Below are 25,347 nucleotides of genomic sequence, written 5' to 3'. Positions count from 1 at the left end.
ATTGAATTTAGCATTTTCACCTTAGCCTCTATGTTACACATTTCTATTATAATGTGGTGTGGAGATGAGATTTTTTTTTATATTGTCTAATTCGGTTCTCAATGGCCTCTGTATATAGATGTCCCTATCAGTTACCACCTTGGTTAGTTTCTAATATTATTTTTCTTAAGAGATATTTAATGCCTTTGGCTTGTGACTCTGTATCTTCTTCAATACCAATTTCTTTTATTTTGAACATATGATATTATCACATGTTTCTTGAATATTCTGGTCCTGTTGTTGTACTGTCTTTTATATATTCTTCACTGATTACTTAGTTTTGAATATATTATCTTTAAAGCCTAAGACTTTGTTTCCCGTGTGTTGTAGTCTGTTGGTGTTAGCTTAAATTGAAGTATTTTTTTGTATTTATTCAGCTTATTTAGAGTTTCTGTTTGCTTCTTGACTAAAGTCTCAATTTATTTACATGGTGTTTCACGTCCTGAATATCGTTTCTGATTTCATTCTTAAGAACTTTGACAATATAAAAAATAAAAATTCTGAATTCTCTGTCTGGCATCTTTTGCCTTCCTTTTTAATTTTTACTTACTTACTTATTTATTTATTTATTTATTTATTTATTTATTTATTTATTTTTGGTGGTACTGGGGGTGGAACCCAGACACTCTTCTACCTCTGGGCTATACTCCCAGACCTATTTTATACTTTATTTGGAAACAGGGTCTCACTGAGTTGCTGAGAGCCTCACTAAGTAGCCGAGGCTGGCTTTGAACCCGTGCGATCCTCTTGTTTCAGCCTTCCAAGTGCGGGGATTACAAGCGTGTGCCACCACGCCTGGCGTCTTTTGTGTTCTATAACAGTGACTTCCACTGTTATGGGACTGTGATGATTTATTATACTCTTCTTGGATACTTTTCCTATGTTTTCAGGGTTCTTTGTTTGCAATTGTATTTTGGTGGTTCCTGCTTTCTCTCTTTCTTTATACAAATTCCCTTTTTGCAAGAATATTCTGTTTAGTAGTGTTTTTGGTGAGGCAAGTGGTGGGGGATGAATTAATCTCTAACCATTGAGTTCTTGTAAGTGGGTGTTTAAATTCAGCCCTCTCTATTTCTTTAAATGCATACGAAATGTCATATTTCTGAAAATTCTAAGTGTCTTGCTTGATAGGTGGCCTTTTCTTGGCTGTTGTGTGGGCTTGGCAGGATGTGTACTCTATTCAGAAAGCTTGTTTCTCCTCATTTGGCTGTTTTGTTGATGCGGGCATGCTGCTCAGAACCTTAATTGTGCTTCCTTTCATTTTGTGGGGAGTTCAGCCTCCTGCTCCAGTGCCCCTTCATGGTACTCTAGGCGTGTTGGTGGGGTTGATTGATTGTTTTCTGCCCTTACGGTGTTTGAAGCACCTGACTGTGGAGTGCACATTTCCCAAAGTCCAGCCTTTGAGCTCAGAATTTTTCCTCCAGGTTCAATGTTTATTTCCATGTGAATATTATTTTGTATAATGGAAGGGAGGAAGAAGCTAGGGAAATAGTGCCAGTCCAAAAGAAGGAAGAACCAAATAGGGAAAGCTAAAATGATTATCATGACATCAATAGCAAAACAAACATTTGAGAAAATAAGAGGGAGAGAAAAAGATAAAGAGGAAAGAAAAAAAGTCAGAAAAACCAGCTAGAGAAGAAAGCACCAAATAATACATATTGATTAATATGAAAGGCAATGTTAAAAAATGATAAAACCTCAAAAGAACATAAAAAACAAGCAAAAACCAAACTAAACAAATAAGTGTATGGATTAAAATGAATTAAAATACATAATAAAAATAAACAAAAAATTAAAGAAGTTAAAAAATAAAAGAATAAAAGAGGGTAAAAGAAGGAAAACCAACTAAGAGCAACAGCCAAAGTATATCCTAAACAATGTCATATAAACAAAAGCAAAAACAAAAATAACAAAAGAAAAAAGGAACAGAAAAGCCCCCAAAATATTTATCACTTTGAATGGGGACTGGGTATTGTTCGTAGTGAAGTTTCAGGGAAGATGGCTTCTTCCGTCGGTGATTGTGGGCTTTTCTTTCTTCTGTGTGGTGTAGATTGTGTTCCCTTTACTCTTTAGCACACTGGATGTAGGGGTGTGTCACATTTAGATCATTTGAATCTTTTCTCAACTTCCTTTTGGTTTGGTCTAAGACTCATGTTGTCTACAGTATTTGGGGCGGGGGATAGGAAATTCTCGCTCTCTGCCTGTAGTAGTTTGGCCTGAGAGCACCTGGCCCATGTTACTATGATTTCCACCCATCTTGGTCTTGGCTCAAGGCCTGAAACACTGGTCCTCCTCGGCTGCCCACAGCCACGCCAAACTTTGTGATCCAGACTGAGCCTTCATCTACAGTTCAGCACAGAAGATAGCCCTTGTTGGCCCCTTTGCAACAGCTGCTTCATTTATCAAATACCCATTTACCAAGAGCCATTTCTAAACATCAGAGTTTGATGGCTTAGTCTTCTTAATAATTCTGTAATTGTTAAAAAACATTTCCATATTTTATCTCTTATCTCAAGAAAGGATAGGAAAAACTTCTTTCTCTTTCTTCTTTTTTTCTTTCAAATTTATTTGTTGTTCTGGGGACTGACCCAGGGACATTCTACCTCTCAGCGATAATTGCAACATTAAAAAAATTTTTTTTTGTTTTGAAACAAGGTCTTGCCAATTGCGAAGGCTGGATTTGAACCTGTGGTCCTTTTGTCTCAGCCTTTAAAGTACTGGGGTTACATTTTTAGGTCCATTATCTGACAGAGTTCTAAGCTTTGCATCAATCCTATCTGCCATCTTGGAATCTTCACTGAAAAGACTTTATTTCAGGTAATAGAAAAACAGGATAATGGAAGAAAGTATTCCCAGGCAAATTATACATTTAAAATCGGTGCAATTCAGGCCGGGCGTGGTGGCGCATGCTTGTAATCCCTGCGCTTGGGAGGCAGAGACAGGAGGATCACGCAGGTTCGAAGCCAGCCGTGCGCACTGGCTTAGGAAACCCTGTTTCCAAATAAAAATGTAAAAATTGGTCTGGGAGTGTAGCCCGGAGGTAGAAGGGCTTCCAGGAACCCCAGTACCACCAAAAAAAAAAAAAAAAAAATCTGTGCAATTCAATACACAGATTGAGATATTAACCTTATGAATTTCGATATTAACTTTAATGAATGACACTTTACTGCTACTGTAACTACATTTGTAAAGCCACTAATTCTGTTTTCATAACAAGCTTAAAAATGTTCAGACTCGTTGGGCATGGCTGTGCATGCCTGTAATCCCCGTGCTTGTGAGGATGAGACAGGAGGATCGCAGGTTTAAGGCCAGCTTCAGCAATTTGGGAAGATGCTCAGCAACTTAGTGAGACCTTCCTTGTTTCAAAATAAAAACTAAAATAGAGCTGGGGATGTGCCTGAGAGGTAGTTAGTCTCTGGGTACAATCCCCCATATTAAAAAAAGTTCAGACTGAAGGGTCACAAAGTGATTTATCAGGGTTTGTGTGTGGGATATTTATCATCAATGTATCATCTGCATGTCAATTACTGAGTACCAAATACTGAGGACAAAAAATATGTCAGAACATTGTGGCTGACCCATGGATTGGGAGGGGGTAAAAGAAAGCCCCCACTTGGAAAATGCTTTGTCACATGACTGTAATGAATGATCATGCACTTGGAGGAATGGCGTGTAGATAACACTCTAAGAAGAAGTTCAAGTTCACATGTTACTCTGTATGCATTATAAGAGTAATGCTCGTTAAGAGGTGAAACTTAGAAATATAGGTAAAATGGTGTGTGCACACATAAAATTTTACTCAGCCATAAAGAGGAATGAAATTATGTCATTTTCAAGAAAACAGATGGAACTAGATGGATATATCTCATATAGTAGTAAGATGAGAAAGTCCCAGAAGGTCAAGGGTTTTATGTGTTTTCTCATATGTAGAATCTATAGGGAATATAGGAAACAAAAGGGACTATAAATAATGTGGAGAGAGACTTGCAGATTAGTAGGAGAGATATAGGGGAGTGAGTTTGGAGGGAGAAATTATTGAGGAAGGAAACAATAATATATGGCAATATATGCAGATATTACTACCAATTGACTGCCAGCCATGGAGAGTGAGGTGAGGGAGTGGAGTGAGATGTGGATGGAAACACAAGAGCTATTTTGCATGTATTTTTCTATCATGTTAACTTCACTGTGATGTGTAATTACATTTCACTAATAAAATTATTTTTAAAATAAAAATAAAAATTTAAAAATAATATATAAATTGCTACTCTGAAGAAAAATGCATGTTACATGCAAATCTTTCTTTCATGTAGGAAATGTCCTCCTGATCAATACGCTATTATGCTGGGATTTATCATTGAATTCCACCTTTGTTCTTCACCTACTGCTGAGATATATTGTTCTAAAGAATCTCTGAATATCTAGGTGTATAACATCTGTTCCTGATATTTTTGAATATTAGACATTTCACAACCCTTTTCTCCTCTTGAATTGTCAATCATTACATTCTTTGATAAGATCTACTTGTTAAAATAATTTTATAACATCAATTTATTTTTCATTTTAGGCCTGATTTACCTAAAACCTCATTAAGAAAATGTTTCTAGGGCTACAGGTATAGCGCCTAGTGGTATGGCACCTGCCTGCACACAGAACCTACCTTGTCGGTTCCATCTGCATCACAACGAAGACTACTGTTAATAGCAAAGGATGGTGGTTCCAAGTGACACAGTCTTGTGCTCTTTCCTCATATCTCAGATTTGTATTGGTGTCATGGGGAACTCATTGCTCCTTGGGTTATATATGTACATCTTCTTCATTCAACCTCATCTGAAGAAGCCCATCGATTCCATTTTCATGCACCTGACCTTAGTCAATATCCTGACTATCATATTACCATCACTCTCTTATGTAGCATCATCCTTTGGAGTAAGACAGTTTCTGGATGATGTTGGTTGTCAAGCACTTTTGTTCTCCTACAGAGTGATCCGTGGTCTTTCCATATTTACTACCTCTCTCCTGAGTGCATTTCAAGCGATAACAATAAGTCCCAGGAATTCTAAGTGGGAATGGCTTAAGTTTAAACTCCCTGCATACATTTTCCCCTCCTTCCTTTTCTCCTGGATCATCAACATGTTGATCTATATCCACATCATTGAAACTGTGAGAGCCATTGGCAATTTCACTGTTGTTGGTCCTGGGTATTCTCATGCTTATTGTCAATCTGGAACATTCAGAGACCATAAAGAAAACTCATTTTTAAGTGTCATACTAATTTATGACCTGGTGTTTGTGGCCCTCATGATCTGTACCAGCCTCCACATGGTGAAGCTCCTCTACAGACACCACAGGAGAACACAGCATGTCCTGGGACCCCGCCTTTCTTCTCAGGCAGAATCTCCTGAACACAAAGCCACCTGCACCATACTTCTTCTGGTTTGTTGCTTTGTGTTCTTTCATTGCTCAAACAACCTTGTGACTTTTTATTCCTTTTATATACCTGAGAAAATTCCAAGGTTAGATGGGATTGGTGTGGTTTTATCATCATGTTATCCAACCATTTGCCCATATTTGCTGATGAGGAATAGTAAAATTATTTCCCGATTTACTTCTTCAATTTCATTACTGAGAACAACCTGTTCTCAGAGAATTCCATGGCTGATCTCACTATCTGGCTTCCATTTGTAAAAGAGGAGGGTCCCTAATGACTTATGTGCAAAAAGAAAAGCCATGGGGATTATGTGCAAAAAGAAAAGCCATGTGGCCCTTGAGCTTTTGAATTGGCTCTAGTGTGACTTTAGATATGCTATAAATATGTAACACATTCAGAATTTGAAGCTTGAGTTTTAGTAAATGTACACAGATATCACAATAACAAAATGCACAGTGATTACAGGTTTAACTTATAATACCTTGAGAAAAATAAGTGTATTTTATATACTATATTTATATACTTTTATTAGTGCATTGTAATCTCACATAATGTAGTTCAGAGTGAAAGGGACATATATGCACATAGCACTTGGTGAGCTTCCTTCCAGCTCTTTTTTTCACTCCTTCCCTTTACCAATACATGATATTGAGATTTTCACTGTTATTCTCACATATGCACATCATGTCAATGGAAGTGTTTCCTTTATTAGTTCTCCCCCATTACCACCACCATCCTTTGGACCTCCCCCTCACTCCCCTGGGGTGTTTTCTCCAAGTAGAGGATACAGCAGTACTAAATATTTATGTCCCCAAAGTCAGAGGACCTTCTTTTTTTTTTTTTTTTGGTGGTGGTACTGGGGTTCCTGGAAGCCATTCTACCTCCGGGCTACACTCCCAGACCTATTTTTACATTTTTATTTGGAAACAGGGTCTCCTAAGCCAGCACGCGCGGCTGGCTTCGAACCTGCGCGATCCTCCTGTCTCTGCCTCCCAAGCGCGGGGATTACAAGTGTGCGCCACCACGCCCAGCTCAGAGGACCTTCTTATGTAAAACTAACATGTTGGACAATAAGACTCAGATGGACCCCATACAATGATACTGGGCAATTTCAATACAGTGCTCTCTCACCAGCAGATAAAGTAAAAAAAGTAGTAAAGACTCTGGAGACTTAAAAAATGCTATAAACCAAATGGACCTAACAGAGATCTACTGAATATTTATCCAACAACAGCCAAATTCACTTTTTTCTCAGTTGCTGGTGGAACCTTCTCCAAAGAAGTCCATGTTCTACCATACTAAGCAAGTCTTATCAAACTAAAAAAATTGCTTTAGTTTCTTCATCTTCTCAGATCATGATGGAATAAAATTAGAAGTCATCATCAAGAAAAATCATAGAAATTACATTAATAAATGGAGACTGAATAATCTACTTGAGAATGATGAATGGATCACAGAGGAAATGAAAAGATAATTTTTTAATTAATTAATTAATTAATTAATTAATTTATTTATTTATTGTGGTACTGGGGGTGGAACCCAGAGGCTTTCTACCTCCGGGCTATACTCCCAGACCTATTTTTTATATTTTATTTGGAAACAAGGTCTCACTAAAGTAGCCAAGAGCCTCACTAAGTAGCTGAGTATGGCTTTGAACCTGTGCGATCCTCCTGTCTCAGCCTCCCAAGCGCGGGGATTACAAGTGTGCGCCACCACTCCTGGCTATAATTTTTTATATTTTTATAATTATCCAGCTGTGATGTCACAAGTACTCCCAGTACTTGGGAGACTGAGACAGGAGAATTGAAGATTCCAGACCATCCTCAGAAATTTAGCAAGACCCTGTTTCAAAATAAAAAATAAAATCAGGCTTGGTGTATAGTTTGGAGGTAGAATTCTCCTGAGTTCAATGCTCAGAAACACACACACACACACACACACACACACACACACACACACACATTCTAGAATCAAATGAGAATATGAAGTACCAGAATCTCTGGAATATCATGAAAGCAGTTTTAAGAACAGAGTTTGTAGCTCTGAGTACCTACATAAAATGATAAGATCAGAAATAAGCAACCTAATGATGCACCTCAAAATTGTAGAAAAACAGAACAGCTGGTGTGGTAGTACACATCTGTAATCCCAGTATTTGGGAGGCTGAGAGAGGAGAACTGCAGTTTCAAAACCAGCCTCAGCACTTTAGTGAGGCCCTCAACAACTCAACAAGATCATGTTTCAAAATAAAAATTAAAAAGGGCTGGAAATATAGCTTGGAAGTAGAATACCCCTGGGTTCAAAATTCAGGTGAGAAGGAGACAGAGAGATCCAAATTAATGTGCTAAAGGACAATGTTCTAAAAATGCGACTTCCAGGAAGATGGCGACCGAGAAAAGCAGCGTTTACAAGTCCTGCTAAAACTTGATCTCTATTGCCACAAAATCAGTGCTTTTCATAGACAGAAAACACCATCAGCAGAGAAATAAAAAATGAAAACACAAGGGACAGAGAAAAAAAAGACTAGAAGAACAACCAGAGACCAGAAATCAAGCCCGCAATGTGGCAGTGGATTGCGCCAGCACCATCTTGCCTCAGAGCACCAGGCTCCAGAGAGGAAAGGTAAATAAGGAGCTGAAGTAAGCAGCTGCAGAGCATTTGGTATAATTCAGCAGTTCTTCCAGTGCAAAGAACATCTAAAACTCTGAGTGGCCAAGCTCATCACGCCTTCCAGGGACTCAAAACGGAGCTCAAAACCAGAGAAGAAATATGCCAGCCTCATGGCCGAGGGCGTGGCAGTGGCGCCATACTGCCAGCAGCAACAGTGAGTTCGCCATGCTAGTGACAGCTCCAGATCAGCAGGCAAAATAACCGTGAGTGAAATCACGGCCCCTAAAGGAGAAATCTCTGTACTGCACTCCCAGGGACTTGCACAGCTTTGATAATCTCCCTGGGTCTGAGATTTTGCAGTCCAACACAGTGAAGGAGTAGCAGAGGCAGAGATACCACACCTTAGTTGCAGCTCCCCAAGGGAAAATGCCCAGTCCGGCACCCCCACAGTCTCGCGCAGCCTTGATTAACTTCCTGGGTCTGAGTCTTTGCAATACAACCCAGTAAAGGAGTAGTGGTGGCTGAGATTACTGCAGACTCGATATAAAGAGCACCCTAAGTGAAGTTGTGTGACCCAGGGAAGGCACAAACTTCTGAAATCATGGGAAAGAGGAACAACAATAGAGCAATGAATGCCCACAACCCCATATTATCAGAACCTGATAACACAGAAAATCAAAAATCTCCAGAAGATCAAATTAGGAATATAACTGTAGAAATAATACAGGACCTTCAAAAAGAATTTAGAAAGAAATAAAGGATGCAATCATTGAGGTAAAAGCCTCAATTCAAAGTATAAACAATTAGACTACATGGAGAATAGAATATCACTCCTAGAAGATGATCACTCCAAAAACGAATGCAAAATTAATAACCTAGAAAAAAATCAGACAGCAGGAATCTGACATTGAAGAACTATGGGCCCATTTTAAGAGAGCTAACCTAAGAATAATCAGAATAGAGGAGGGAAAAAAAGGTGAAACCAAAGGGATCAATAATCTCTTCAAAGAAATAATAGCAGAAAAATTTCCAAACATAGAGCAAGATGTCGTTACACAGGTCCAGGAAACTTATAGAACTCCCTTTAGACAGGATCAGAGAAGAGGATCCCCACACCACATAATTTCCAAAATGACCAATGTGGAAGCCAAGCAGAGAATCTTTTTCTTTTTTCTTTTTTAAAAATTTTTTTATTGGTGCACTATATTCAAACATCATATTGGGGTAAAAAACTTGTGTGTACAAACATGTACTCATCTCTGATTTAACCCCTACCCAATTTACACCCCATTCCCTCCTTGTCCCTCCCTCCCTTGCTTGGCTTAGTGATTGACTTCGATATGTTTAAGTGCATTGTGTGTTTTAGAGAGATTTTCCTCTTCCCCCCTCCTTTCTCCTCCTTTAGGTTGTCTTGTTTGCTCCTCTATAGGATTTCCTCTTTCAAGAGTTCCTCCTATGACCCATTTCTCCCTAACTCTCTCTGATACTCTGTCTTCCCAGTACTGGATTTCAATGAATTCCTTCAGTCAACTATTGTGCTTAGAAGCAGTATTGCCACTGGTTCAGTTCCAAGTCCTAGAGAAACTGGGAAGTGCAGCCTTCCTTTAATCCACCATCTTTCCCTCTATTCTCGTATTTTCAATTATTCTTAGTTTTAATTTCTAAAATAGTAAATTTTGATAGATATAGCCAGCATAAACATAAGGTGACTGGGAACTGTGTTAGAGAGGCTTCAATGAAAGATAAATAAATACATGCGTGTGTGTGTGTGTGTGTGTGTGTGTATGTATCCATATGTATCCATATTTATACATTTATACACATTACACATCTGAATCTACAATATGTATAATATGCATACCCATATAATATATACAAGCATAGATATAGATGTGAGAGAAAAGTTTACTAGGGAAACTGGCTCATAGAATTGTGGAGAATCCAATAATAGACCTTCTACAAGCTATAGACCTGTGATGCTGGTGGTGTGACTCTTTTCAAGCCTAAAGGCTTGAGAACTATGGAACTCATGGTGTAATGTCATTTCAAGTGTAATGGCCTCAGAACCACAGAAACCCATGGTACCACTGCTAGTCCAAGACCAAAATCATGACAATTAGTAAGTGTGTATCAAAGTCCTTGCATCTGAAGTCTAAGAACCCAGGGTTCTTTTCTTCTTTCATTTTGTTGTATTTGATGTTTAAATTAAGTTTTATTGGTGTGTTATAATTTTACATCATGGTACAATTGTGATGTATTCATACATGGACAAAACAAATTATTTATTTTAATCCCCCAGTTCCTACCTTCCCCTCCTTTTCTCCCTTCCTCTGACCTCTCCCTCCACTATACTAATCTCCCTTCTGATCTCATGTGATCCTCTTTTCCATTTTTCTCCCTAGCTTCCACATATGAGAAAAAAACATGACCCTCGACTTTCTAATTCTGGTTTATATCACCTAACCTAATGCTCTCAAGTTCAATCCATTTTCATGAAGATGACATATTTTGTTCCTTTTTGATAGCAGAATAAAACTCCACTGTTTGTATATGCCACATTTTTTATCCATTTCTTTGATGATGAATATACCTGCTGGTTCCATAACTTGACCCTTGTGAAATGTGCTGCTATAAATATATGGGTATCTGCTTCACTATAGTCTAACTTCAGTTCTTTCAGACAAATACCATGCAGTGGTATCCTCAGGTCACACAGTGTTTCCTTTCCTTGTCTCTGAGGAATCTCCATGCTCAAAGATGAGAAGCAGGAGTGCTGACATCCAAGGACAGGAGAAAGTTGTTCCAGCTCTTGAAGAGAAAACAGAAATTTGCCTTTCTCTTTTCTTTGTACCTTAAGTGGATTAGATGCTCCCTACCCATACTGAGGGAAGATTTTATTTCATTTTATTTTATTTTTGAGCAAATATTTTATTAGTACACTTGTTGAAAAGCCAGTCTCCTCCTAGAAACACTTACAAAATATTCCCAGAAATAATTCTGACCATCTGTCTATGTAACCCTGAATACAGTCAAGTGGATACTTAAAATTAATCGCCATAGGGATAATAATAATGTTAAAAGTCTTCAGGCTTGCTGAGTCAACTATGAGAACTGAACATTAGATTAATGCTAATTAGGTTCTTTACAATGAGGTCCTATGACTTCAGCAAATAACACCAACAGAAACAACAATTTTATGATCATTTAAAAGTTGAACAAAATTTTTATCGCTCATCATATTGGATATCCATATCAACATGGAAATACAAAAATAATTTTGCATTTTTACTTTTTTATATTTTTATTGGTGTACTGTATTCATACATCATAATGGGATAAAAACTTGTGTAGACATACATGCACACATTGCCCAGTTAGCCCCTACCCAATCCCCACACCATTCCCTCCCCATCCCTCCTTCCCATACTTGGTTTAGTGGTTAACATCTAATATTATAGATTTCACCTAACTCCAACTAGAATGGCAATCATTCAAGACACAAACAACAACAGATGCTGGCGAGGATGTGGAGAAGTGGGAACTCTAAGACATTGTTGGTGGGATTGCAAATTAGTGCAACCACTTTGAAAAACAGTATGGAGAATTTACAGAAGAATGGGAACAAACCTACCATTTGATCCAGCAATACCACTTCTGGGTATCTACCCAAAAGAAAAGAAACCAAACTACCAAACTAATGCATGTGTATCTATGTTCATAGCTGCACAATTCACCATAGCCAAACTATGGAACCAGCCAAGATGTCCATCAACAGATGAATGGATTGCAAAACTGTGGGATATGTACACAATGAGATTTTACTCAGCCATCAAAAAAAACCTCAATTACATCATTTTCAGGGAAATGGATGGAACTGGAGGACATTATGCTAAGTGAGATTAGTCAGTCACAAAAAGTAAGAAATCAGATGCTTTCCCTAATATGTGAGAGTTAGGGAGAAATGAGTCATAGGAGGAACTCTTGAAAGAGGAAATTCTATAGAGGAGCAAACAAGACAACCTAAAGGAGGAGAAAGGAGGGGGGGGAAGAGGAAAATCTCTCTAAAACACACAATGTACTTAAACATATCGAAGTCAATCACTAAGCCAAGCAAGGGAAGGAAGGACGGGGAGGGAATGGGATGGGAATTGGGTAGGGCTTAAATCAGCGATGTGTACATGTTTGTACACACAAGTTTTTTACCTCAATATGATGTTTGAATATAATGCACCAATAAAAAATTTAAAATAAAAAAACAAAAAAACAAAATAAAAACCAAAATGTACATCCTTAGCATAATTTATAATAGCCAAGTTTTAGATGCATCCTGGTTGCCCATTAATTGAAGAATCGATAGAGAAATGGTGACATGTACACACACTGAAGTATTAGTCTGCCATTAAGAAGAATTAAACTAGCTAGGTTTGGTGGTGCACACTTTTAATCCCAGCATTTGGGAGGCTGAAATAGAAGGATCATAGTTTACAGAGAGCCTCACCTACTTAGTGAGGCCCTCTGCAATGCAGTGAGACCCTGTTTCAAAAAAAAAAAAAAAAGAATAAAAAAATAAGGCTGAGGGTGAATTTTTTCAAACCAAGCCCCCATGCCACTCCTGAATGGCATGGGGCTATAACTATCTTCTATATTTCCATTTTTTTAAACCTTTACATATTTTATATGGCACCCACGTGGGGCTGACTTTGTTTCGGGTCATCCCACTATGTCACTCTTTGGTGTGGTACTTTATTCTAACCTCTAGCTTTCCCTAGTGCTAAGGGTGTCAAACCTGTTACATAATTTGGTACCCACGCAGGGCTATCTTTTGAGCCAAAGGCGACTCCAGCTGATGTGGCCCGAAAGCCACTGCATCTTGAAGGTCAGTAACCTTCACCACAATGAGACCAGATCCTGGTGGATGACTGGATTGCCAGTGCCAGTGGGCTCTCTGGAACCATGGAGAAACCCCTGCCATGGACTAGCTATGGCAGAATCTCGAGGGAAGAGGAAAATTCCCCATTAAATAGTGTAGGCCTGATAGACCCAATGAGTGCCCATCCATTCTGCCCACATCAGAGATGGGGCACTCTTTTAAAAGCCCTATACAAAGTTAAATCTAAAAAGAAAGGACCAAAGCCTACCTCCAGAAAGCTCCCCAAACAGGAGACGCTCGCCAGCACCCATTTCTAAAATGGTAGTGAGCTGGGCATGGTGGCACATGCTTGTAATCCCAGCATTCGGGAGGCTGAGACCCAGAGGATCGTGGTTCATGGACAGCCTCAGCTACTTAGCGAGGCCCTCTGCAACTCTGTGAGACACGGTTTCAAAAAAAAAAAAAGAATAAAATGGTAGTGAGGTTTTTTTTTCTGTAGTTAGAAATAGGTTCTAGGGAGATAAGCTAGCTTGCTTTTAGCAGCAGCATCTAGGAAGCATTGCCATTAGCAACCACGGCCACGTTCACCCTGTGGGTATGTAAACTATGGCAGTTCACAGGCCTCAGCAGCCTCGAACTTCCAGCAGCTATTGGAAGCCTGAATGGGTAAGTTTCTCAAGAGCTCAAGAAAAAGCCTAAGTCCAAAGTTTCAGCCAGAAAACTAGCTGCCATGCAGGCCTGCTAGGTGAATGGCCACACCCAGGAGGCATTGTCCCTAATTCAGCAGGCAGTTACAGCTCCATTTGCATAAGAAAGCCCTCAGGGAAGTAAGTTCAGGAGGGAGCCATGCCCGACTATGTGGCAGCTCAGGATTCTTAGGCCCATCAAGATTGGAGAATATGGAAATTCCGGGAAGATGGTGACCAAGAAAAGTGACATTTATGAGTCCTGCTAACAATCGAGCTCTATTGCCACAAAATCAGTGCTTTTCATAGCCAGAAAACACCATGAGCAGAGAAATAAAAACTGTAAATACAAGGGACAGAGAAAAAGGAGGCTAGAAGAACAGCCAGACACCAGAAAACAAACCAGCCCGCATTGCTGCAGCTTAGCCAGGCTGGCACCACCTTCCCTTGCAGCACCAGGCTCCAGAGAAGAAAGGGACTCAGAATGCAGCTCAAAACCAAGGGTGCAGCAGCAAGACCATACTGCCAGCAGCAGCGGCAAGTTCACCGGTCCCGCGACAGCTCCAGAACAGCTGACTCAACAAATCGCCAGGTTCCAGAGAGGAAAGGTAAACAAGGAGCTGAAGTGAGCAGCTGCGGAACATCTGGATGTAATTTAGCAGTTTCTTCAGCGCAAAGAATGCCTAAAATTCCCAGTGGCTAAGCTCAACACACCCTCCAGGGACTCAGAACGGAGTTCAAAACCAGAAAAGAAATATGACAGCTTCACGGCTGAGGGTGTGGCTGCAGCCCTATATTGCCAGTGGTGGCGGCGAGTTCACCAAGTTTGAGACAGCTCCAGATCAGCGCACTCAACAACTGTGAGTCAAATTGTGGCCCCTAAATGAGAAACCCCAGTCCTGCACCCCCAGGGACTTGTGCAGCTTTGATAATCTCCCTGGGTCTGAGATTTTGCAGTCAAACAGAGTGAAGGAGTAGCAGAGGCAGAGATACCACACACTAGTCATAGTTCCCCATGTGAAAACACCCAGCCTGGCACCCCATGGTCCTGCGCAGCCTTGATGAACTCCCTGGGTCTGAGACTTTGTGATACAACCCAGTAAAGGAGTAGTAGTGACTGAGATACCACAGACTCGAGATCCAGAGCAACCTAAGTGAAGTCGTAGTGACCCAGGGAAGAACCCAGAGAAGGCACAAACTTCTGAAGTCACGGGAAAGAGGAATAACAATGGAGCAATGAATGCCCACAACCCCATAACATCAGAACTTGATAACACAGAAATTCAGATATCTCCAGAAGATCAAATCAGGAAAATAACTTTAGAAATTATAAAGGACCTTCAAAAAGAATTCAGAGAGAGTGTAAAAGAAATAAAGGATGCAATCATTGAAGTAAAGGCCTCAATTCAAAGTATAAACAATCAATTAGACCACATGGAGAATAGAATCTCACTCGTAGAAGATGCTCACTACAAAAATGAATGCATAGTTTATGATTTATTTATTTATTTATTTATTTTTTGCGGGTCTGGGGGTGTAACCCAGGGGCATTCTACCTCCAAGATACACCCCCTGCCCTATATTTTATTCATTATTTTGAAACCGGGTCTCACTGAGTTGCAGAGGGCCTCACTAAGTAGCTGAGGATGTCCGTGAACCGCGATCCTCCGGTCTCAGCTTCCCAAATGCTGGGATTACAAGTGTGCGCCACCACGCCTGGCTTATAGTTTATGATTTAGAAAAAAATATCCGACAGCAGGAATTTGACAGTGAAGAAATATGGGCCATTTTAAGAGAGCTAACCTAAGAATAATTGGAATACAGGAGGGAAAAGAAGGTGAAACCAAAGGGATCAATAATCTCTTCAAGGAAGTAATAGCAGAAAATTTTCCAAACATAGAGCAAGAGGTTGATACACAGGTCCAGTAAACTTATAGAACTCCCATTAGACAGAATCAGATTATAGAATTAAAATAAAATAAAGACTCAATAAAACATTTTGAATGCAATTTTGATAGGAAAACATAGCAATGAATGCTAACAAAAAAACCAGATATTCACCAAGTAAACAACCTAATGATTCAAATAAATGTCCTTGAAAGTCAGAATTAGACAAATCTAGGAGCCTACAGAAGGAATGAAATAAATAAAATAACTAAAATCAGAGACAAAATCAATGATAGAAAAAATACAAAAATCAACAAAACAAAAAGCTGATTTTTCTGAAAATATAAACAAAAATGATAAATCCATAACCAACCTAAACAAAAGAAAGAATCCATCCAAATTACTAAAATAAGAAATAAACTAGACATCACCACAAACAGTGGAGAAATCCATATCACCATCAGTAACTATTTTCAAAATTTATACTCAATATAACTGGAAAAAAGGGACAGATTTCTAGACACATTCAAACTACCTAAAGTGAATGAACAGGATATAGAAAACTTAAACTGACCAATAGAATGTAAAGAGATAGAAATAGCAATAAGAAGCCTTCCATCAAAGAAAATTCCAGGTTCAGATGGATTCCAAACTGAATTCTACAATATCTTTTTGGAAGAATAAAATCAATCCTTCATAAAGTATTCAATGTAATAGAAAAAGATGGGATTCTGCAAAATCTTTTGATAAACTAAGTATTACTTTAATACCCAAACCAAAAATTTTTCTCAAGAAAAGAAAATTATAGACCAATATTCTTGATGAACATAGATGCAAATGTACACACATACAAAATATTTCAGGAAAATTGTACATGTCTTTGGTAGAGAGGCAACTGTGCACTCTGGGTCCTGCTCTATAGAGGGATTCTATCCAGGGCTGGCTCAACTTCCATCAGCTGCATGAAGATTACATTCCAACACAAAGCCTTGGAGTTCACTTTCTAATGCAGTTCAACTTGGGGAAATGGCAATCCTCGAGGGGTGATGTTGCCTCTGTGTCAGCCTAATCATTCACCAGGAGACTCACTTTGCATCTGGGAGAGTGGTCTGGAGCTCTCCTGAGTGAATCAAAATGATGCACAGTAAGCAGGGTGACTGAGGCAGCAGGTGACAGGGGGCAGCATCCACTGGGAGAAGAGGTCCTGTCACCCTGTCCTTGATATATAGTCCTGGCTGCACTGATGCTGCCTTTGTGAGATGCTGCACTGTGTCAGGATGCCGGATGCCTGGAATAAGTCTTCTGCAGTATTCAGGACAATAGGGAGGTAGGAGACCTGCCACTCTGCTCAGCTTCCTATCTGTGCTTCTACACAGAGACTCCAGTTACGTTCAGATTTACCTTTCTTATATTTCAGTTATAATATATCTATATTTTCTAATGTTGATTGATACTCTTTTTTCCTTCACATGCTTTTACCATTTTATTCTTTCATTTCTTCAATCCTTATCTGTTACAGCTATCCAACTACGTCATTGAATTTAATCAAATTTATTTGTTTTAAAAATTTTTTTATTGGTTCATTATATTCATACATGATATTGGGGTAAAAAATTTGTGTGTACATGCATGCACACATCACTGATTTAACCCTTACTCAATTCCCACCCCATTCCCTTCTGGTCCCTCCTTCCCTTGCTTGGCTTAGTGGTTGACTTTGATATGTTTATGTATATTGTGTGTTTTAGAGAATTTCCTTCTTCCCCCCTCCCATCCCCTAATTTAGGTTGTCTTTTTTGCTCCTCTATAGGATTATTTCCTTTAAAATTGTTCCACATAATTTAAAATTGTGTCTTTAAGTGTGTGTGTGTGTGTGTGTGTGTGTGTGTGTGTGTGTGTATTAGTGGAGATTAAAACCAGGGCATTAAATATCTGAGCTACACCCTCATCACTATTTTACCATGAAACAGGATCTCACCAAGTTGCTGAACCTGGCCTTGGAACATAATCACTTGAAATCTTGGTGGTGAACCTGTGATCCTCTTCAGCTTCCTCAGTTCTAGTGGGTTATAGAAATACGTATCACTGCACCCAGCTAGATAGTGTCATTCTTAAGTGTTGATTGATTTTAAAATAGTTTTATGATTAAATATAGAAATATAGATGACTTTTATACAACTTTGCTCTCAATAACTTTGAAAATTTCTCAAATAAATTCAATTGAGCCACATAATTCTACAGTTTTTCTTCACAAAATTTAATTTTTCCATGATCAAATATAGTGCTGCTTTCATTCCAATTATTATGGGTTGTACTTCTTTATGTACAATGAAGCTTCTCTATAATAATTACAAATAGAAGGAATTTAATGCATATCTTATATCTGATCTCATGGGGAGAACTTTAAATATTTTCTCCAAAATATGAAATTACTGACATTGCTATTTTTATCATAGTAATACAAATTCTCTCTACTTTGACATCATAAAACTTTTAAGTATAGCTGGGCATGGTGGCATCTGCTTGTAATTCTAGTATATGGGAGACTGAGACAGGAGGATCACAGGTTCACTGCCAAATACAGCAACATAGTGAGGCCTTCTGTAACTTAATGAGACCGTCTTTCAAAATAAAGGATAAATAATAGGAGCAGAGGGTGTAACTCAGAGGTCGAATTCAGTAGGGTTCAATCTCCAATATCACCCAAAATGTTTTTAGGTATTTAAATACGTAGCATTTTGTCACATGATTTTATGTTCCTACTGAGATTGATTATACACTTTTACTCCCTGAATCTTCTGCTTTCAGTAATCATCTGAATGAAGTTTTAATGTTAAACATACTTTGTGTGTTTGGATAATTCTCTTGCTCATTGCTTCAGTCTTTTTGCAGAGCACAAGATTCATTTTTATAGTTACTTTGTGTTGATTTGTTTTTCATTTATATCAGAAAGTCTGTGTTCTCCTCAGAAGACTTTTCGAGGCACATTTATGACATTTTGCTGTGAAGATCATGCTAGCTTCTTTGTGTGAAATCAAGAAGCTTTCTCTGTGTTTGTTAAGGAACTGTGTGTAGATGCTTTTCTCTCTGGTGTGTGTGGCCAGCTTCACTGTTGCAGTGTGCCTTGGGGTTTCCTCCGGAGTGATTTTCTCACCATGCAGTTTCATTCTGGGAGCCTCACACATTCATGACATCCTGCAGTTCTCAGCTCTTCTATGGTAAAGTGTGTCTTCTAGGAACCTGTCCACATCTCTCCATCTTCCAAAATAATTGGCATAATTAATGGCAATATTTTTAAAAAATATCTGTAGTTTCTCAGATGCTAGAACTACATTTAATGTTGTATGGTTCCTGGAATCTCTTCTACCTCCGGGTTACACTCCCAGAACTAATATATATATACACACATATGTATTTAATTTGGAAACAGGGTCTCTTAAGCCAGCCAGGCTGGCTTCAAACCTGGATGATCCTCCTGTCTCCACCTCTTAGCGTGTGGATTACAAGTGTGCACCACTACACCCGGCCTAATCTTGATCATATTTTGCCTTTTGATTGGGCAGTGATACAGTCTCTCAAAAGGTGTATACATTATTTTTTTTTTACAATGAGCTGAATTTATCCTTGTTTTTTGGTTTCATTTTCAATTGTCTGATATTACTCTGCTCTCATTTATGTAAATTCTTTTGTGTTTTTAGGATACATCTTGGTATTTCTATTCTAATATTTCTTCTAAGGTTTCTTACCTGGTCTTCACATTTGTTTCCAGAATAGACATTTTATAATTCATCTTCAAAATAGGATCTTATTTGTTATATGTTAACTAAAAAAGAGTTTTGAACACACTGAATAATCATGTTTTTTAATATTTTTATAACTCACTATTTTTTTTTAGTGGTACTGGGGGTGGAACCCAGGAGCTTTTCTACCTCTGGGCTGTACTCCCAGACCTATTTTATACTTTACTTGGAAACAGGGTCTCACTAAGTTGCTGAGAGCCTCACTAAGTAGCTGAGGCTGGCTTTGAACCTGCGTGATACTCCAGTCTCAGCTTCTAAGTGCTAGAATTACAAGCATGTGCCACCATACCTGGCTAACACTAACTCTTGAATTTTGTTGATTCCCACTGAAGCACTAGATGTATGGCCACATTTTGTACTTGTTTCATGTGCTTGAGAAGGAATGATGAACACTTCATAGTGACTGTGTGTGGTTTTTTTGGCAATTAAGTGGAAAGCATGAATCGACTTTGCCAGTTTTTTATGTCCTAACATTTGTGTGCCATTTCTGATAATTATTAAAAGACTTTGGTTAGCCGATGTTGTGATGCCTTGCGACCGGGCCCCGGTTTCTCTAGGGGCGTGGCATGCTCCTTGCAATCCAGCCTGGTGCCCAGAGTCCTGCGACCAAGGCCCCGGCTCTTCTGGGGTCCAGCGTGCCCCGCCTGATCCCCTGTGATCATTTTGGTACACCATATGAAGAGTCACAATTTCCAATAATTTATGCTTATAAAAAGTAAATTTAAAAGTCACTAGAAAGAACAAATGATTGTGAAGAACGTAGCCTGCTACATGATGGGGGTTTCATGAATAATTTTAATGCTCCCTTTAGCTAGATAACCTGAGAGTGTTTTTTTTGGGGGGGGGTCTGGGGATGGAATCCAGAGGCATTTGACCTCCAAGCTACACCCCCTGCCCATTTTCTATTCTTTATTTTGAAACAGGGTCTCACTGAGTTTTAGATGGCCTCACTAAGTAGCTGAGGCTGTCCATGAACCTCTGGTCTCAGCCTCCCAAATGCTGGGATTATAAGTGTGCACCACCATGCCAGGCCTGAGAGTGTTTTTATATAGGCTTTTTAAGTATGGAGATATTGGTGGACTTAAAGTCCATAGATGGATAGAAAAACTATTGCAAAAGAAAGTATCCTCAGGCATATTGCATATGTGTAAAAGCTGTAAATTTCAATTCATATAGTTGACATTTTTAATATAAATTTTTATGATATCTTAAATAAATGTCATAATTGCTGTCATATTGAACACACTTATTTTGCTTCCACAAAAGAATAAACATATTCAGACTGGGTGGGTAATAGTGATGCATACCTGTAATCCCATTGCTTGGGCAGCAGAGACAGGAGGATATTATGTTGAGACCAGCCTCAGAAGCTTATTGAAATTTTCAGAAACTTAGCAATCCCAGTTTTCCAAAAAAATAGATCTGGTGATGTGTCAGAGGTAGACAGTTTTAGCATACAATCCCAGGTACCAAAAAATAAAAATAAAGTTCAGAGTGAAGGGTGGATTTTGCACAAAAAAAGTCAAGAAGACACATTAACTCTTTTTAGTCTGTCTTTATGGACATCATATGAGTGGAACATCGCCCAGAAAATGACTTATAGTGGGATTTTTTCTGTGTACTATGGGATACTTATCAGCATTCTTGGCCTCTACAGTCAACGTGCTAATTGCTGAACATCAATTTGTGAGAATCGCAGATGTTTCAGAACATTGACAGTTGAACCATGTTTGGGAGGGGCAGCAGAAAGTCCCCACTTGGAAAATGGTATGTTGGTTGACTGTAATGATCATGAACTCAGAGAAATGGTGTGTGCACAATAGTCTGAGATGAAATTTTAGCACATGTGTTACTTTGCATGATTTCAAAGAATAATGCCCTTTAAAAAGGTTAGACTATAGAAATATAGGTAATGTGGTTTAGACACACAATGTAATTCTATACAGCCATAAAGAAGAAAAAAGAATGACCTTTTAGGACAATGGATGGAACTAGAGAATATTGTGCTAAGTGAGATCAGGTAGTGTCAGAGTTGTATTCTTTCAACATGTGTAGAATCTAGAGAGGAAATAGAAAACATAAGGACATGTAAATAATTTGGTGAGAGACCTATAGAATAGTAGGAGTGATATGGGTAAGAGTCAGTTAGAGAAAGAAAGGGTATTGAGTAAGGAAACCATCATAATAATATGGCACTATACACAGATATTACTACAAAGTCCACTAACATGTACAGAGAATAAAGTTGGGGATTGTGATGAACTGTGTAAGGAAACACAACCAGAGCTGTTTGCATGTATTTTTTTTAAATCACACTGAACCTCACTGGCATTGTAATTTCAAAACACTGAAGAGATTATTTGAAAATGAAAGTGAAAATAATGTAATCTGATACGCTGAAGAAAAAAATACCTTATAGCATGCCAATTTGTCTTCCACATAGGACAACATGCTTTCCTTATCAATGCAGTATAGTTCCATGACTGGATATTGAATTCCACCTTCTTTCTTCACTTTCTGTTGAGATACATTGTTCTCAAGAGTTCCTAGAGTCCAGGTTCTAGGAATGTAACATATGGTCCTGAAATTCATGAATGTTGGTCATTTCACCACAATTCTTTCTTCTGAACTGTCAATAAATGTATTCTTCACAAGGTTCACCTTTTTATCGGTGATTAAAATCATACATCTTAAGAAGGTACAAGATGGTAGAGGCATACATGCACACATCACTCATTTAGCCCTTCCCCAGTTCTCACCTCATTCTCCTTCTGTTCCTCCTCTTCATCTTTGGCTTACTAATGGACATGTTTATGAATGTATGTTCACTTGTTAAAATAATTTTATTATAATCAAATTCTTTTTCATTTTAGGCCTGGTTTACCCATAGCACCATTAAGAAAATGATTCTCAGGCTGGGCATGTAGATCAGCGGTTCAGCACCAACATGGCATGCTCAGGGGCCTGAGTTCCATCCCCATGACAGCAGAGACAACTACTTATAATAAAGCAATGGTGGTTCCAAGTGACACAATCTTAGGCACTTTCCTCATAGCTCAGATTTGCATTGGTGTGCTAGGGAACTCATTGCTCTTTGGAATATATATGCACATCTTCTTCATTCAACCTCATCTGAAGAAGCCCATCGATTCCATTTTCGCACACCTGACATTGGTCAATATTCTGACTATCATATTCTCATCGGTACAATATGTAGCTTCATCCTTTGGTGTAAGAAGTTTTTTGGACGATGTTGGTTGTCAGGCTCTTTTATTCTCCTACAGAGTGACCCGTGGTCTTTCCATCAGCACTACCTCTTTACTGAGTACATTTCAAGCCATCACCATCAGTCCCAGGAACTCTCAGTGGGAATGGCTTAAATGTAAGCTCTCTGCATGGATTTTCCCTTTTTCCTTTTTTTTCTGGATTATCAACATGCTCTTATATATCTCAATAATTTTAAGTGTGAAAGCCATTCATAATTTCACCCTTGTTGGTCGTGGGTATATTCATGCTTATTGTCAAACTAGACAAAATCACTGACAATAGCCCAGGCTCTTATATAAGTGTCCTGTTGACTTATGATCTTGTGCTTTTGGCCCTTATGGTCTTCACCAGCCTCTACATGGTGAAGCTTCTCTACAGACACCACAGGAGAGCACAGCATGTCCGAAGCCTCCACCTCTCTTCCCAGAAATCTCCTGAACACAAAGCCACCTACACCATTCTCATGCTGGTTGGTTTCTTTGTGGTCTTTTATTGCTCTAACAACTTTATGACTCTTTATGCCTTCTATATTCATGAGAAGATTTCAAGCTTGGAGGGTATTACTGCAGTTTTATCTTCTTGTTATCCAACTATCTGCCCTTTTTTGCTGATGAGGAATAATAAATTTACTGCCCAATTTTCATCTAAATTTCATTGATGAGATTTACCTGTCCTTATATAGAGAATTCTGTACTGAGCTCACTCCCAGGGTTTCATCTATAACAGAGGAGGGTCCCTAGTGGTTCATGTGCAGAAAGAAATACCGTGTAGCCCTTGAAAATTTCAAACGTCACAAGATTGAATTCATAGATGATATCAATCTAAAACACACTCTGCATTTGAAGCCTTAGGTTCAATAAATGTACACATATATTGAATTAACAATTTTCACATTGGTTACTTGTTTAACTTATATTTTTGAAGAAAACAAATGCATTTTTTTATTCTGTTAAAACTGTTTCTTCTGATTGCTTTTACTCTTTTTTAAAATCTGGCAATCAGAAAATGCTAAATTGTATTTGGGGCTTTTATTATTATTGTTTTACCTTGAGATATGGTCTTGGTAGGTTGCTCAGAGTATTTCTACCTTACTATGTTGTCCCTTGAACCCCCTATCCTTCTGTCTCATCCTTTCATGTAATGAAATTACAGGCATGCGTTATCTCATTCCACACTCTCATTAATTTCATGTTAGACTGAACTGGCCAAAGAAACTGCTTTGGAGTAAAAACAGTGCCCACATTGCATGTTCCAGGCACTACTGAAGGGCTTAGTTATACACCAGTGTCCTAAAAGGATTAAAAATAAGTAAAGGGATACTGTGAGATGTTTGTGGTAGAGGAATAAATGTAGATAATATAAAATGAAGTACAAAAATAGAGTTTTCACCATGTTTCAGGGCCCACACTTATAATCCTGGTACCTGGGAGACTGATGTAGAGATTCTTCTCTGGGACCTGAAATGAAGGACAGGGACAATTGCCTCTTGTGCAACTGACAATTTTATTCTCTGAAACTAGGTTTTTTTTTTTTTATACTATTTTCCAACTAAGTTCAGTATCACATTCTCATGGGGAAAAACAGGCATGCAATACCATGAGGAATGTTAGAGAGAGGGAAGGTACCATAAATCACTAAGTTAAAATCATCAAAGAAAACTAACAAACTAACAAAGGTGGGGGAGGTCAGAGTGGCCAGTGAAGGATTAAGGTAAGTTCCTGCTTTCACTGGGGTTCCTTGGGTTGTGAATTCTGGAGGGAACTGGAGTTCCACCTGGAATCTTGGGGGAATCTGACCTTTCACCAGTCCCTCTTTTAACTCCTTTGGAATCTTTCATTCCTCAGAATTAGTCCATGTCCTCCATCATCTCCTCCTTTTTGTTAAATTGAATGGCGGCTGCAGTGAGAGCAAGGCTAGAGGATTTTGAGCTGGATAGGGCTTTCCACATCCACCTGAATCCTATAAGTACAAAATATAGTCCAATAAGTAACAATTGTACTATTCCATCTTGTGTTTTCACTAAATTTGACAAAGTATTTTTAGTCATAATATTGATTAAGGCATTGAAAAATTTATCATGATATTCTGAGGAGAGTACATGAGCAAATGTTTCTTTGATATCTCTTTTTAAGGTGGTGCTATCCAAGGAATTATTACCAGAAATGCTGGCCAAATGAGAACACAGAATCCCATTTACATTTTGTTTGATCCTATTCTAAATTAGTAACACAAAATTGACTCATGTTGTAATGACATCTCATAGATAATCGGTATTGTTTTTTTTTTTTTTTTTTTTTTTTGGTGGTACTGGTTCCTGGAAGCCCTTCTGCCTCCGTGCTACACTCCCAGACCTATTTTTACATTTTTTAAATTTGGAAACAGGGTCTCATAAGCCAGCACGTGCCGCTGGCTTCCAACCTTTGCGATCCTCCTGTCTCTGCCTCCCTAGCGCGGGGATTACAAGTGTGTGCCACCATGCCTGGCCTCGATATTGTTTCTATCAATTGATTTCTTATCTATTGGAGGGATTTTCTAAACTTATTTATTCCCTGTAAGAATGTTGAACTACTCTAGCTTGTTGTTCCCACAAGGTATGAGATTGATTATGCCAATTAGTTACAAACTTTTCATTTTGAATAGAATTATGCAATACCATGTCTGCAACAGCTCCCATGGAGGCAACAGCTGTAAGTCCTACCATCTTTAAAATGATCCATTCTATAAAATGTTTTCCCCTACAGAGGATATACTGATGAAAAG

At 38.6% G+C, this 25,347-nt stretch overlaps 1 protein-coding gene across 1 annotated transcript; it reads left to right on the top strand.

The window, feature by feature from the left end:
* Positions 1-4,135: 4,135 nt before the first annotated feature.
* LOC308268533 (vomeronasal type-1 receptor 2-like) lies at positions 4,136-23,245 on the top strand (the record flags this gene model as incomplete). Its single annotated transcript, XM_080703654.1, is given in 4 exon segments — positions 4,136-4,147; positions 4,795-5,199; positions 22,786-22,854; positions 22,856-23,245. Coding segments are annotated over 4 exon segments (876 nt in total).
* Between the last annotated feature and the right edge of the window lie 2,102 nt (positions 23,246-25,347).

This window comes from Muscardinus avellanarius, assembly GCF_963383645.1.
Source record: "Muscardinus avellanarius genome assembly, chromosome: 10".
Classification (NCBI taxonomy): domain Eukaryota; kingdom Metazoa; phylum Chordata; class Mammalia; order Rodentia; family Gliridae; genus Muscardinus; species Muscardinus avellanarius.
Note: the sequence above shows the minus strand (reverse complement) of the source record. Positions and strands in the feature narration are given on the sequence as shown.